Genomic DNA, 16,186 nt, shown 5'->3' on the forward strand with positions numbered 1-16,186 from the left:
CTGGGCCTGATGCCCAGGGAAATGGCTCCTTGAGTAAGGCCTTGTCTTGCAGGCCTGAGGGTGTGAGTTCAGTCCCCTAGAACTCGTGTAAAAACTAGGTGCAGTGCTCCTGTGGGGAGATGGAAGGCTGAGGTTCTCAGGCTGGTGTAAGCAGCAGCAAACCACAAGAAAGACCTTGTCTCAAATAAGGTAGCCGTGAGGACCAACACCTCAAGTTGTTCTCTGACCATACCCAGGAGGTGCAATTGCACCCACATTCATACAGTACAACACACGCACACTTCACTCACATGCACACATATACACATACACAACATACATAGCTCCCAAACACACATATACACAGAACACATACACCCACAGATGAATATGCACACATAGGTACACCCACACACACACACATACTCACAAGTACATACACACACAGAAGTGCACACACAAGCCGCACAGTGGTGGTGCATGCCTTTAATCCGAGCACTTAGGAGGCAGAGGCAAGAGGATTTCTGAGTTGGAGGCCAGCCTGGACTACAAAGTGAGTTCCAGGACAGCCAGGGCTACACAGAGAAACCTTGTCTTGGAAAAAAAAAGTGCACACACAAGATTTTTTAAAATTGTCACTATGGGCTAGTGAGATGTCTCAGTGCTTAAGAGCACATACTGTGCTTGAAGAGGAAACAGGCTTAGTTCCCAGCATAGCAGCTCATAACTGTATGCATGTATGCATGTATGTATGTATGTAACTCCTGTTCTAGCAGATCTGACACCCTCTTCTGATGTCTAAAGCCATCAGGAATATACACAGTATACATGCACACATTAGTCAAACTCTTATACACATAAAAATGGAAAAAAATTAAAAGAAAGAAAAACAACCCACCAAAGAGGAGCCCATGGCTCCAGCCGCATATATAGCAGAGGATGGCCTTGTTGGGCATCAGTGGGAGGAGATGCCCCAGTGTAGGGAAATGCCAGGGCAGTGAGGTGGGAGTGGGTGGGTGGGAGGGGCAGCACTCTCATAGAAGCAGGGGGAGGGGGAGGGGAGGGGCGTTCCAGAGGGGAAATAGGGAAAGGAGATAACATTTGAAATGTATTTTTTTAAGATTTATTTATTTATTATATGTAAGTACACTGTAGCTGTTTTCAGACAGACACCCTAGAAGAGGGTGTCAGATCTCATTACGGATGGTTGTGAGCCACCATGTGGTTGCTGGGATTTGAACTCAGGACCTTTGGAAGAGGAGTCAGTACTCTTAACCGCTGAGCCATCTTTGCAGCCAACATTTGAAATGTAAATACATAAAATATTCAAGAAAAAAAAGGAAAGAAAAACACTATTTTAGTTGCCAGCAGAGTAGGCACCAAGTGAGAAGTAGAGTGAAGAGGGGATGCAGCCTAGCACCCCCTTCCCCATAAGGAACTCCAGGTGTCCCCCACAACCTGCTGAGGACATGACAGAGAAGTGCATGTAGCTAGGGGACATCACCTAGACCAGAGTCAGGGTAGAGGAGGCCTCTTCTAGGAACTAGCCTGTTAGTCCACAGAGAATAAGTGCCCTGCAGCATCTTCCAGAGGAGATGGGCACATTTAGATTCATGGGTTAGGAAGATCTGGAGCTAGAGAGAGCCTCCTATGGGGGAGGGGAGGCTGTGGCGAGGGTCCCAATGAAAGAAGGTAAATCTATAAAAACAAAGCCAAAAGCAATGAGTGGGGAACAGGAGAGCAATTCAGTCACTAGGAAGACTACAAGATCCCCAGGAAAAGAAAACTAGGCAGGCGTGGTGGCGCACGCCTTTAATCCCAGCACTCGGGAGGCAGAGGCAGGTGGATTTCTGAGTTCGAGGCCAGCCTGGTCTACAAAGTGAGTTGCAGGACAGCCAGGGCTACACAGAGAGACCCTGTCTCGAAAAACCAAAAACCAAAAAAAAAAAAAAAAAGAAAAAAAAAAGAAAACTAGCCCAGCATGGGGACACCAAGGTTTCAGGTCTCCTTCCCTTCCCTTCCCTTCCCTTCCCTTCCCTTCCCTTCCCTTCCCTTCCCTTCCCTTCCCTTCCCTTCCCTTCCCTTCCCTTCCCTTCCCTTCCCTCCCCTCCCCTCCCCTCCCCTCCCCTCCCCTCCCCTCCCCTCCCCTCCCCTCCCCTCCCCTCCCCTCCCCTTGGACTTGGAGCCAAGACTCTAAAATGTATGGCCTTATAAATCCCACTCATGGGACAAACAGGAGGATGCTTGTGGTGGTTTGAATGAGAGCAAGGCCCCATAGGCTCATATATCTGAATGTTTGGTTACCATTGATAGAAGTGTTTGGGAAGGATTAGGAGGTGTGGCCTTGTTGGAGGAGGTGTGTAGGGGCAGGTTTTGAGATTTCAAAAGCCCAGTCCTTTCCAGACTTTTCTTTGCCTCCTATTTGCTGACAAGAATGTAAACTCTCAGCCACTGCCTCAGCACCGTACCTGCCTGCCTGCTGCCATGCTCCCCATCTGACGGTCACAGACTGAGCTCCTGCATGGCCATTCTCTCTAACCACTCCCTAGTTTTCCTCCTTAATTTCTATTTTGCCCATTCTTCTTTCAACAGCTCAGCCTTTAGCTCCTCTCCAGCCCTAGTGGGTGGGTCTTGGTTAGACCCAGGAATTCGATGCAGTTCCTGCCATGAGATAATAATAGCAAATATTTATATAGCACACATGTGCCAGGCACTGTTCTCAGTCCTTTAAATAGAAGAACCCTTGACTCTCACACCACCCCATACCGAGAGATCAATTCAGTGGCTGCAGGTCACATATCTGGTAAGAAGACAGGAGAGAGAGACTGGGACTTTCTTGAAAAGTTTCCATTGTCCTTAAAAAGGACCTAGTGCATCTGCAGTGTTCATCATGAAGCAGTTTAAAAGAATATTCCAGGGTGGCCAAGGTGGCTCAACTGCTAACAGCACTTGCAGGGCCAGCCTGACAATCTAAATCCAATCGCAGGATCCCATGGAGAAGAACTGACTCCCACAAGTTGTCCTCTGACCTACACATGCATATTCGGATTCACACTTATTTACACCACCACCGCTGCCACCACCACCACCAATAATGGGATGTTTCAGAACACTGGGGATGGCAGAGCAGAAATGAAGACAACCTGCATCTCTGAAGACCTCATGGGAGAGGGGGCATGGTGGCTCTGCCCGCTGTCTTAGCATTTGGGAAGGTGAGACAGAAGTGGACCCTGATTTATAGTCCAGCCTGGGCTACACAGACTGTCAGTCACAACCAACCAACCTAGCCTTGAAGTAACTATCCAAGTTTTCCCCTCTGTCTTTTGGCGTGTGCGTGTGTGTGTGTGTGTGTGTGTGTGTGTGTGTGTGTGTGTGTGTGTGCGTAGGTCTGAGCGTAATCCTCAGGATCACTTCCTACTTCCTTTGAGACAGGGTCACCAAGATTAATTCCTGCCTTGACTTCCCCAGGACAACAGACTATAACCTGCAAACCTGTAACCTGAGCCAAAGCGAACGGAACCCTTCCTCCCCTAGGTTGCTTTTTGTCAGGGTATTTATCAGAGCTATAGGAAAGTCAAGACAGAAACTTGGTTCATAGGTCACTGGGTGTCACTTACTTTGTTTCTTATACCTTTTAAGTCTCCTGTGACCTTCCACAGTATGACGTATCATAATTACTTTATGAAGACAGAAGTCTTTCCATTCATTCTCAGTTCCTCATCTGGGCATGCTCTATCCTCTCCATCCCAGCAGGCTGTGTCCCTTGAAGGTCAAGCCCACTTGTCCCTGCTCAGTCCTTGTCCCCGAACCCCAAGGCAAGAACTGTGACAGGAGAGCATGCCACTGTTCCCTTCTTGTAACACCCTGTCAGTCTGCTGAGGCTCTCCTCTCATGCGTCTGGCCAAGTGCCTCTGCCTCCCAAGTTTGGGATGGGAGTAGAGGTGTAAGCTGCCATGCCTGGCTGACCTATGTCTGTCTAGTCCTTGTGTCTCCAGATTTCAGGTGCTGTCTGTATGTTCACTGCTCCAAAGAGATGTGTCTATAAGATCCCTCATGAGTGGCCAGTCTCAGTGCCCACCCTCTTGCTGGTCACCTCCAAGAAGCTGCTCCGGGGACTTTCCCACATTATGTGTCCAAAGCTGACCTCACCAGTCTCACATCTCACTCTCACTGCATTTGCTTCTTTGCTGCCCTTGTGATGCTTGATTTCAACTTATTGGCTTTCAACTTAACAGGATCTAAAATTAATTAGGAGATGAAGCTCTGGGCAGGTTTGTGAGGAAGTTTCTATACGGGGTTAAGAGAAGAGGGAAGTGTCATTCCATGAACTAGAGTTTAAGGCAGGAAGAAAAGGACCGGGCAGGGCAGTAGTACATGTAGTAGGTTGGTCTAATGCTGCTTGTATTCTAATGCTGGGGCCCCCAAGACTGGCTACCCCAAGGACAAGAGAGTCCACACATAAGACACTGAGTGTCCCTGCCCCAGTTAATTGTGATTGGTTAATAAAGATGCCAGCAGTCAATAGCTGGGCAGAAGAGACAAGGTGGGGTTGAGGTTTCAAGGCGAGGAGGGAAGAGAAAGAAAAGGCTGCTGCTATGGAATAGAAGAAGGACATGCAGGAGAGGAAAAAGGAGAGCCACCATGGGCTAGCTGAGCCATAAAAACATGGCCCTCAAGAGCTGGAGAGATGGCTCAGAGGTTAAGAGCACTGACTGCTCTTCCAGAGGTCCTGAGTTCAATTCCCAGCAACCACATGGTGGCTCATAACCATCTATAATGGGATCTATAATGGGATCAGATGCCCTCTTCTGGTGTGTCTGAAGAGAGGGACAGTGTACTCACATATATAAGATAAATTAAAAATTATTTAAAAAAAACAAACAAAAAATATGGCCCTCAAGGCTGCCCAATTGGAGCTAAGTGCAGCCAAGATGAAATATAGTAAGTAACAATTCGGGTTATCATTAGGAAAGTAGATCCTAATAGCATGGAAGGTAGACTGCTGCCCAGCATCTGTGCTGCTTAAAGCACATTAATAATATAAAGGCTGTGTGTGTGTGTGTGTGTGTGTGTGTTAAATCTGGAATCTCAATAACCAAAGGCAGGGAAGAAGCCTTGCATCAGGATTTTAATATTTTTTACTACAAGTATACACCTTTAATCCCAGCACTGCAGATATGAAGACAGGTGAATCTTTGTGAGTTTGAGAGAGAGAGAGAGAGAGAGAGAGAGAACTAAGAATCAGTATTCATGCCTTTCTGCTTCCCGCTCACTGTTTACACACACAGTGTGACCCCAGACTCTTGTTACCTTCCCTTCTGTCATGATAGACTGTGTACCCTCAGATGAGAGCCCAGATAAATCTTCCTCAAGTTACTGTTGTCAGATAGTTTGTCATAGCTGTGAGGAAGTTAGCTAATACTGTTCCCATCTTAAGAATGTCTTTCTTTTCTATTGCCATGAAGAGGCACCGTGTCTAAGACAACTTATAGAAGAAAAAGCTCATTGGGACTGAGAGCTCATTAGCCAACGGAATCTGCCAAGTCCATGGTCTAAAAAGGAGGTAAAAAAGGGTAATCAGTTTCAACACGTGAACACAATTCTATTTGTATAAGTTTTATATTTCTAAACTCTTTGTTTGGGAATAATCTCAGGTTTTCAGAATTTGTTTTGTTTTATTTTTGAGACAGGGTTTCTCTGTGTAGCCCTGGCTGTCCTGGAACTTGCTTTGTAGACTAGGCTGGCCTAGAACTCACAGAGATCTGCTTGCCTCTGTCTCCCAAGCACTGGGATTAAAGGCGTGCACCACCCCAGCCAGCAGCAGAGTTTTTTTTGAAAAAGTACAGGAGAGCCTGTACTTATTATGGAGTTTTCTAAAATGTCCACATTTTTCTTAACTATAATATTAGTATGAAGGCCAGGAAATTAACACTGACCAAGTCTAACAATTCATATAGAGCCTGGTCCCAGGTGGATTTAGGTCCCTTTCCACATCTTTGGAGAAGATTCCATTGAGAAGAAATACTTTTTCTTTTGCTTGTTTCTGGGGACAGAGTCGAGGGCCTCTCTCATGTTAAGCATTTGCTCTTGCCACTCAACAGTATGTTCCCGTGCCTGCACAGGTGTGTGTGTATGTGTGTGCACATGCTGAGGCATCTCCAAAACTGTAGTTTCAATTAATGAATGGATTAATGTACTCGTGCATGTATGTAGCACTAGGGGCTGATAAGGCCTTGTATATGCTAGGCTTTACCACTGAACTACATCCCTAGCCCTTCAGGGATTTTATTTATTTGTTTATTTATTCACTTATTTATTTTTGGTTTTTCAAGGTAGGGTTTCTCTGTGTAGCTCAGGCTGTCCTGGAACTCACAGAGATTCGCCTGCCTCTGCCTACTAAGGGTAGATTAAAGGCACACGCCGGGCGGTGGTGGCGCACTTGGGAGGCAGAGAGAGGTGGATTTCTGAGTTTGAGGCTAACCTGATCTACAAAGTGAATTCCAGGACAGCCAAGGCTACACAGAGAAACCCTGTCTTGAACAAAAACAAGAAAGAAAGAGAGAGAGAGAGAGAGAGAGGGAGGGAGAGAGAGAGAGAAAGAGGAGATATTAAAGGCACACAGCACCAACACCTGGTTTGAGAGAACTTTTTGTTGGTTGGTTGTTTTTGTTGTTGTTTTTGTTTTTTGTGTGTGTGTTGTTTGTTTTTTTTTTTTTTTGCTTTTCGAGACAGGGTTTCTCTGCATAGCTTTGGCTGTCCTGGAACTCACTTTGTAGACCCGGCTGGCCTCGAACTCAGAAATCCACCTGCCTCTGCCTCCTGAGTGCTGGGATTAAAGGTGTGCACCACCAAGCCCGGCTTTTGAGAGAATTTTTTATTGTTGTTTTAGACAGGGCATAACCTTGAGTTTTGAGATCCTCCTGCCTCAGCTTCCTGAGTGTTGTGATTGATTCATGCACCACTGCAGTAGACTTTTGAGGGAAGCTTTAGTTTGAATCTGCCCTAAGGGGTGAGAAAAGTGGATGCTTTGAGTACCACTGTTTAAACCCGTGCAGGAGGATCACAGCACGCCCTCTGAGGAGTCCCCAAAAACAGCTGCAGAGGAGAGGGCTGGGCAGCCCCAAAGCTTGGGCTCTCGAAGGCCATTTGCTGACGGCAGAGGAAGTGAAGGGGGTTGAGAATGACAGGAGAGTGGTGAGACTGTAATGGGAATACAGGAGCTCGACGCTTGCAGATGTCGTGAGAGGAGACAGAAATAGATGCTTGAGAACTAGGCTTTAATCAGAGAGCCAGGAGGGTGCATTAACATCCTGGAAACCTGTTATCCTCCAGTCCACAGCCAGCAGATTCTATAAGGAGAAAGAGTGTGGTTGCTTGCTTCTGTTTGTTTGTTTGTTTTCTCAGCTTGACACAAGCTAGGGTCCTCTAGGAAGAAGGGACTTCAAATGAGAAAATGCTCCTAACAGGCAAGTCTGAAAGGCATTTTCTTGATTAATAACTGACATAGGAAGGCCCATCCCCCTATAGTGGCACTGCCCCTGTACCTATGGCCCTGGGAGGTATAAGAAAGCAGGCTGAGCAAGCCATGGGGAACAAGCCTGTCTTAAGTTGCTGCTCTCAACTTCGGTGATGGATTCAGTGGTAAAATGAAATAAATCCTTTCCTCCCCACGTTGCTTTTGATCACGCGTCTGTCACATCAATAGAAAGTTAACTAGAACGGGACAGAGGCCATCAGTTGTTCTTTCCCCCTCAGGTCAGGTGGCTAGCTGCAGTTTTGAGGCTCATGGTCGGCTTATCTTCCCCTGCCCACTTCCCTCATTCTGTGCATGCTTGGGCTCAGGCTCTCGAACCTCCAAGTGAAGTTGCTTTCCCTGGTTTCAGCCTTGTACTCTTGCGGGGGCATCGGGGCTGGGAGGGATTAACTCAGAATGAGCAAACCATGAATACAGTGGGAAAGACACACACACGCTGACTCTCTTTTATGATCTAGAGTACACGTGTGCTATGCTGATTAGTTGTCTATACTAGTCTAGAACCACCAGTTTAACCCGAGAAGGGATGAATAGAACCAGGCTGGAAATGAGGCAAAACCTTTGTGCTTGGGGTTGGAGTGATGGCTCAGCTGTTAAGAGCACTGACTGCTCTTCTGAAGGTCCTAAGTTCAAATCCCAGCAACCACATGGTGGCTCACAACCATCCTTAATGAGATCTGGCGCCCTCTTCTGGAGTGTCTGAAGACAGCTGCAGTGTACTTACATATAATAATAAGTACATCTTTAAAGAGAAGAAATAAGAAAACCTTGTGCTGATTAGGAACAGTGCAGCCCAGCAAAGCCCAGAGCTGTGACAGGGCAGAACCTACCTGGTTGGCTCCCCTGCAGAAGGCAGGTTAGTGGGTGGGCAGGAGAGAAACAGAAAACATGAGGTGGATTAAGTCAAGACAGGGGAAGGCAAGGCAAGGCAATACCTCCAAGCAGACCAAGCTTTCAGAGTATGCAACACAATGGCTCAGGGGAAGGTCACTGTGGGCACAGTAAGCTCTTGATGGCAAAAGACGGTGGGGTTGGCCAGAGTGTCCCAGCCACCACTGTGCATTGGGTCAATGCTTCTAAACCAAATTGATGTTGCCACTTGGTCCAATGAGACACCCCTATTCTTTTTGTTTGTTTTGTTTAGACCTGGCTGGCCTTGAACTCAGAAATCCACCTGCCTTTGCCTCCTGAGTGCTGGGATTAAAGGCATGAGCCACCACACCCAGCTCTCCATGGTGTTCTTGATGTCATCATTGCTACCATCACCACCGATGATATCCTGTAAGTCAGCTAAGCACCAGGCATCTAGCTTGCCATAATGTAAAGGTGAAGACAGGCTGTCCTTCCAAGGGACACAGCTTTGGCTGGCAGCTGGAATAAGGAGCAGGCATGAGAACATCTACCTTTACCCCTGGAACCTGGAACCTGCTCTGTGTGTGTGTGTATGTCTTGTTTTTGGTTTGTGGTTTTATGTGTGCAAGCTTTTCTATCTGCATCTATGTCTATGCACCACTTTCAGACCTAGTATCTGCAGAGGCTAGAAGAGAGTGTTGGATTCTCTGGAACTGAAGTTACAAACAGTTGTGAGCTGCTACATGGGTGCTGGGAATCCAATTCTGGTTCTCTGGAAGAGCAACCAGTGCTCTTAACCATTGAGCTATCTCTCCATCCCTGTTTTGTGGTTTGTTTGTTTGTTTGTGTGTGTGTTTGTTTGTTTGTTGAAACAGGATCTTGCTGTGTAGACTTGGCTAGCCTTGAACTCACAGCAATCTTCCTGCTGGACTTACTAGTGCTGGAATTACTAGTGCTTAGTTGCCCATTTGTTGTTGCTGTTTAGGGCATGCATTTGTTTGTTTGCTTTTGAGACAGCATCTCACTATGTAGCTCAGGCTAGCCTTGAACTCATGAATCTTGCATCAGCTTTCCCATTGCTGAGCTCACAGGCAGCACCATCACACAGGATTGTGCTTCAAATTATGAATGGGCCTTTCCTTGGAAAGTTACAGAGACAAACTTTAGCCTTGGCAGTGCTTCTGAACTGCTCCAGGGAGGAAGGATTGTGTGGCCAAAGACCTCGAGTGTGTGAGTGCTCAGAGACAGCTAGCTCTCCTGCAGCCTTCCAGATGTGGACTGTTCTGCCCTCCTATCTGTGTTGCCTTCCATACAGCTGTTCTGCAGGGACAGCAATAACATTTCCATTCAGCCTTTCTTTTCGGCTTACATCCCAGTGGGAGGGACTAACGGGAGAATCACAGACAATGTCCAGTTATAAAAAGTGAAGTTTGAACTCTTCTGCTCCCTTCGCCTGTCTTGGTTTTTCTCCTATTGCTGTGAAGAGACACCATGACTAAGGCAACTTACAGAACCATAACTTCAGAAGGTTAGTCCATGACCATAGGAGATGGCAGCCGGCAGCAGGCATGGGACTGAAGCAATAGCTGAGAGCTTACACACTCAAATAACAATCACAAGGCAGAGAAGGAGGGAGAGAACTAACTGGGGGTGACGTGAGTTTTTGAATTTTCAGAACCCACCCACAGTGACACATCTCCTCCAACAAGGCCACACCTACTAGTCCTTCCCAAACAGTACCACCAATGGGCCATCTATTCAAACACATGACCTACGGGGACCATTCTCATTAGAACCATTACAGTAGTGTAAGTAGTATAATAGAATGTTGAGGGACCTGCAGAGGCCTCTGGGAGGACCGACTATTTTTCTCTGACCCTTACACCTTAAGGAGTTTACATTTGCAGATGCTCCCTTCTCAGCCTCTATGTTATCACAATCACTTGGGGCAACAATTCTTTGTTGTGGGCTTGCCCTAGGTATTACAGGCCCTGAAGCCTGTACTTGTGAATGCCATAGCACCCCCTCCCTCCCCAAGTAGACAGAGTGTCACAATTAAGGTGTAGATTGTTTTTCATCTTCCAAGTGGAAGGAGCATGTGCAAAGGGCCTGTCTCAGTTTCCTTTCCCGTTACTGTGATAAAATGCCCCGAGAAAAGTAACTCAAGGGAGAAAATGGATTTTGTTTTGGCTTTGAGACAAGGTCTCAACTACGTAGCCCTTGCTGGCCCAGAACTCACTATACAGACCAAGCTGGCTTCAGACTCACAGAGATCTGCCTGTCTCTATCTGGGACCAAAACAGTGGAGGGGTGTCACTTTAACTCACAGTTGAGGACTACATTGCATCACAGCAAGGAAGTTAAGATAGCAGAAGCCTGCAAGCAGCTGGTCATATCTCATTCATAATTAGGAAAAGGGGATCATTAAATTCCTTTAAATACAGATCAGATTGCAGCCCAGGGAATGGTGCTGCCCACATGATCTCACCTCAATTAGCCTAATGAAAACAATCCCCCACAGGCAAAGAGGCCCACCTCTCAGGTGATTCTAGATCTTATCAAGTTGACACAGAGATTAACTTCATAGGGCCCAAAGTGGTAACAACCTTGGTACTTTTGAGGGACCAAGCGACCAACCCAAAGTGATAAGCAGAAGAATGTTGTCATTTGAGGAGGTTGGAAACATAGGCTCAGCTATGGAGCAGAGGCCCTGTGGGCTGTGGATGGGACTTTGACATTTCAAAGAACATTTAGTAAGTATTTAATATGCAGGTGGCACCATGCCAGCCACTGGCAAGCTGAAGAAGAATACATTAAATTATAGTCTCCACTCTGAAGAAGGCTAGTGAAGCCTGAGATTACATGCTGATACAGTGAGCAAGTGGGAAGGCGTGGCATGAGTATCCTACCAAAGGGCACGGAATGCACAAGTGCGTGCTTGCACAGGAGAGCACATGAGATCTGAATCTATGGAACAAAGAGTGAGCAGCACTCCAGACAGAACACAGTGTATACAAAGGCACGGGAATGCAAAACAATATGGTCAGTTCTAGAAATTGTGAGTCGTTAGGTATCACAGGGCAGAATGCAGGAAGAAGGTGAATAGCATCTAGCTTGCTAGAACAGCAGATTCTCGTGGACAAGGGAGAGCTACGGCAGATGAGGAGCAGTCATGGAGTACCCTCCAGAACACACCAGAGCAGGAGAGGCTGGCTCCCTGAGCTTGCGTGAGTTTGCACAGACACTGCCCTTCACTCTCTATCCCCAGCCCCGCTGTGACTCCAAGGAGTTCATAAACAGTATCTTGAGTTTATTATCTATAAATGAGTGGTGTGTGTATGTGTGTGTGTGTGTGTGTGTGTGTGTGTGTGTACACGTGTGTGTGTGTGTACACGTGTGTGTGTGTGCAAGCACCTGCTCATGGTGGGGCCGGGGCTGAGGTTAAAGATTAAATTGTGTCTTCTGCAGGGTCATGCCTGAGCCTGCATTTCCTGTTTCAGATTACAGGGACTGCACCCTAATCTCTCCATATAATACTGCTTTACAGAGCCCTCCCTGCAGCAGGCTATGTTCACAATGACCCACAATCCTTCAACATTGCATGTACAGAGACAGAGAGAGACACAAACTCTCCTGTACTGGTCATGCCTTCTGTGTTTTTGCTTTTTGGTCTTCCTCTCATCCCCCCCCCTCAATCCCCCAGGCCTTGGCAGCTTCACCCTTTCCTGTGCCAGGGCACAGAGAAGTAAAACTTTAGGGAAGAGACAGGGCAAGTACAGGTTGTCCCTCCCTCAGATGTTCCAACAGAAGAGAAACCGAGTGCCTGGGGCTCTCAGGTTAAAGCAAGAATTGGGTGGACTGCAGTGCAGTTTAGGGAGACTTTAATCCACCCCTTGGCTCTTTGTTGGGGTGTGAGGGAGGGAGAATGAAGTAGAAAATTATACATAGGAACCTTCAGCTGCACAGTGTGCTGTGACCGACTCTGAGACCACAGATGTGGGGTGTGATTATCTAGGGCTCTCAGGCTGAGCACAACAAGCAGGGTGGGAAGCAAGAGCATTTCCTCACCTGCTTCCCTCCAGCTTCCTCCCAGTGGGAGTGATGGCCAGCCTGACTTAGCAGAGTTTCCTTCACTTCCTGCAGAAGGCTAGGCAAGGCAGACTGCACACAGCCCAGCCCTGGCTCCTTTGTGCCTCAATTTGGACATTGAGACACACTTGCTCTCACACCCATCTCCACTCCATTGGCCAGAACAGCTTCTAGAACTCATTAGGAAGGCAGTAGTAATAGGGCGAGGAGCCACAGATGTGGAAACCAGACTGGGCATGGAACTGAGGATGTCTAACTGCTAGACCTGGCTCTCCCACGCATGGCTGCATAACCTTGATAAAGTCTCCGTGGACTGTGGCCTCTCTTCTGGGTGAAATATCACATGCCCTCCCCATCTAAATTGATCCAATGTGTTCCATATTGATTCCCCTATTCGCTTCCCTATACGTACCACTGTTTCTCATCGCATCCATGTTTGTGAGCACATAACATATGCACATGTGTATACATGCAATTTTATTTGTTTGCCCACTTATTCTCCTTACTGCATTCTATAGTGTAGGTTCCAGGAATGCACCCATCTTCCCTGTTAGGGATTGAGCCCAGGGTCTGGCACATGCTACACCATCAAACTACTACCCCAGCCTGAATACAGTGTATTTGTGTGGTCTCAGGCACCATAGCCCTCCACAACTTGTGGGAGTGATTTTCTCCTTTCACCAAGCGGGTCCAAGGATTCACACAGGGCAGCAGGTTTGGTAGCAAGTGTTGATCCTCTAAGCTACCTCTGGGCTCTCTGGTCTTTTGACCACCTGAAAACCTGGCACAATGCCTTCAATTTAGTGAATGAATAAATGAACAGTAGAAGATCCAACGAACTCCAGGTTGTCTTCTAGCTGGTAAAGTTTAGGAGTCTAAGGTTTCTCTTCAGGAGGACCACTCCAAGGTCTCTCCCCTGCACAGGAAGAAGGAGGGCTTGTCTTCTGTCCTCTCACAAGACTCTGCCTATACGGACACTGGTTAGCACGCGGTTATGCTAGCTAGAGCTCCGCCTCCAGACCCACCAGTAGGGGGAGGAGCCAGTCTGTACTTAGCCTAGGGATTCGCAGCGCGTGCCAGGCCGTAGCTGGCGAGGAGCCGGGTCTGAACGCGATGTAGTGGGCGGAGCCAAGTGCCATCGCACCCTAGCGCGCAGGTGCTGGGAGCCCCGCCTCTCCGCACCAGGGGCCGGGGCGGGGCCGTCGCCTAGCAACGCCAAGCCCCGCCCCCGGTCCCGGCCCCCAGCATGGCTTGGCAGGGCTGGCTCGCGCCTTGGTTGTGGGTCTCCGGCTGTTGGCTGCTATTCTTCGCCTTCGTGCTGCTCCTGAGTCCCCGCAGCTGCCAAGAACAGCGGGGTTTCCGCGGCCTCCTCATGACGCGCAGCCAGCGGCTGCTCTTCCGAATCGGGTTAGTGCCCAGGCTCCGATCTGTGCAGGCTCGGGAAGGTGGGCACACTAGGAGAAAGGACGCAGAAAGGATACCGGGGTGTGTGTGTGTGTGTGTGTGTGTGTGTGTGTGTGTGTGCCGGATGTCTTGGATTAGGGGTTTCTAAACCACCGGCCAGAAGGATGGAGAAACAAGCTGAGTTCGTTCTGAGTTAAGAAAGCAAAGAGTTGAAGGACCGAAGAATTGGATGGGATGGGTAGGAAAAGAGGATTAGGGGCACAGATCTGAATTAGTAGGGCAGGAAGCCAGAAGACTCAGGGAGATGAGGGCCAAGTAAGATGCTGGAGCCCAGGGAGTGCGGGAACTGGTTCAGGGAAGAGCTCACCCGGCCGCAGGGCAGAGGTCAGCAAATCCGGCTCCCTATCTCAGGTGCAAGAGTAAAAGCATGCCCTAGATGTCTAACTTTACTCCGTATGCTCCTGTCCTTCTGCGCATCATCCAACACTCCACACCTCTGGGTGGGTCATTCTGTCCTCCTCATAGTTCAACTCTTTAGGTCAACCTAGCTCTGTCTCTTTTACCTTCCACTGCTGGCACCCAAAGCCCTCGGCTGTGAAATTTGACCCAACAGCCAGCCGAGGACCTCCCGTGTCTTTCCCCTAGCCAACTATCTCCTCTCTGCCCCTAGCAAGAGTGATAGTCATCACTGTTCTTCTGCATTCAGAAGCAGGGAAGAAACCGGGAGACGAGCTTCTGAGGGGCTCTTGGGAAGGACCTCAGACCACAGTTTAGGGAAATTGATGTAAAGACGGGAATCTTGGTCTGTGCCCAGATTCCTGGGAACACCTAAGACAGGGAATTTCCTTAGTTTCAGAGAAGACACTGTGCAATTCACCCTTCCTCCCTCCCCAGGCCACACCCCCCCCCCACTGCTCCCCAAAACTTCAGGCCTGGAGCTCCATTTTATGGTCTCTAAAGTAGAAATATAAAAGCCTAGTGGGCTGAAAAAACATTCTAGATAATGCTCTGACCAAATCGCCATTACTTTGTGGGTTTTGTTTTTTGTTTTTAGCATTAAAGTCATGAGGTGGCAGAGTTTTTGTTTAGCTGGCTGGCTTGGTAGGACAGTCTCACAATGTATCCCAAGCTCGTCTTGAACTTGTGGTCCTCCAGTCTTCTAGGTGCTGTCATTACAGGTGTGTACCACCATACCTAACCAAGGTTTGTGACTATCACTGTGCTTTGTACCTGGATTTTGGAACCAGGTGTGAGGTTTTATTTTGTTTGGTTTCTTTGTAATTTGGTTGGTTGGTTGGTGCTGGAGACTGAACCTAGAGCCACATGATGATATGTGCTCTATCACTCATCTACACACCCATAGTCACTAGATTTATGGGCCTTGCGTGTATGTATGGATGTGTATGTGTATGTATGGTGTTTGCATGTGTATGCATTGTGTATGCATGTGTATGTATATGTGCATGTGTATATGCCTATGCATATGCCTGTGTACGTGCCTGTGTGTATGTATGTGTATACATATGTGTGTGCATGTACCTGTGTGCCCATTTGCTTTGGTTTGGGTTTTTTTTTGTTTTTGTTTTTTTTTTTTTTAGTTTTTATCACAAAATTTCTGGGAATTATGTAACTCTATTTAGAGAAGAGATTTTAAATCTACTTTTAGCATCCAAAATTGGTAAGCTTGAAGTCACACAAATGTCAGAGGAAGTGGAAAACGGGAGTTTCCGTGAGGAACTAGAACCAGAATTCCTAAGATCAGAATGCCAGTAATCACATTATCAAAACCACAAGAGTCTGGGTCTTCCTAGACTTGAGACTTGGGAGTTTTTCACATCCCTTAAGTTTGATTTCTTGAGGGAGCTTCTTCATAATTCTTTTTGGGGGAGAAGGGGGATATTTGGGGGTTGAGATAGGATCTTTCTGTCTCCCAGGCTGGCCTCAAACTTTGCAGCCATCCTGCCTTAGCCCCATGCTCAATTAGGTACATACTACCACCCAGGCTTAGAACTCAGTGTTCTGAGCTGGAGAGATGGCTCAGCTGATTAAGGACTGGCTGCTCTTGCAGCGAACTCCAACTCAGGTCCCAGAACCCACACGGTAGCTCATAACTATTCATAATTACAGTTCCAGGGGCTCTAATATTCACCTTTGACCTCTGTTGAGGGCACCAGACACAAACATGCCGCACAGATACACATGCAGGCAAAACACCCATAAACAAAAAATAAATCTAAAAGAATTTTTTTTCTCAGAATTCAGTTGTTCCATGAGGCTTTCCTTTGTCTAGATTTCCAGATTGTCTTAGAATCGACTTTCCAAACTTGC

At 47.6% G+C, this 16,186-nt stretch overlaps 1 protein-coding gene across 3 annotated transcripts in view; it reads left to right on the plus strand.

Moving 5' to 3' along the window:
• Positions 1-16,186, plus strand: part of Pnkd (paroxysmal nonkinesiogenic dyskinesia) — a 69,094-nt gene that overhangs the window by 34,332 nt on the left and 18,576 nt on the right. Inside the window, exon 1 of one of the 3 annotated variants that reach the window (NM_019999.2) lies at positions 13,680-13,861. The exons of the other annotated variants lie outside the window; for them this stretch is intronic. Within the exon in view, the coding sequence (NP_064383.1) occupies positions 13,701-13,861 (161 nt within the window). The 5' untranslated portion in view covers positions 13,680-13,700. Of the gene's footprint in view, positions 1-13,679; positions 13,862-16,186 lie in introns of those variants that run through there. 3 annotated transcript variants of the gene reach the window in all.

This window comes from Mus musculus, chromosome 1, assembly GCF_000001635.26.
Source record: "Mus musculus strain C57BL/6J chromosome 1, GRCm38.p6 C57BL/6J".
In the NCBI taxonomy this organism is placed as follows: Eukaryota; Metazoa; Chordata; class Mammalia; order Rodentia; family Muridae; genus Mus; species Mus musculus.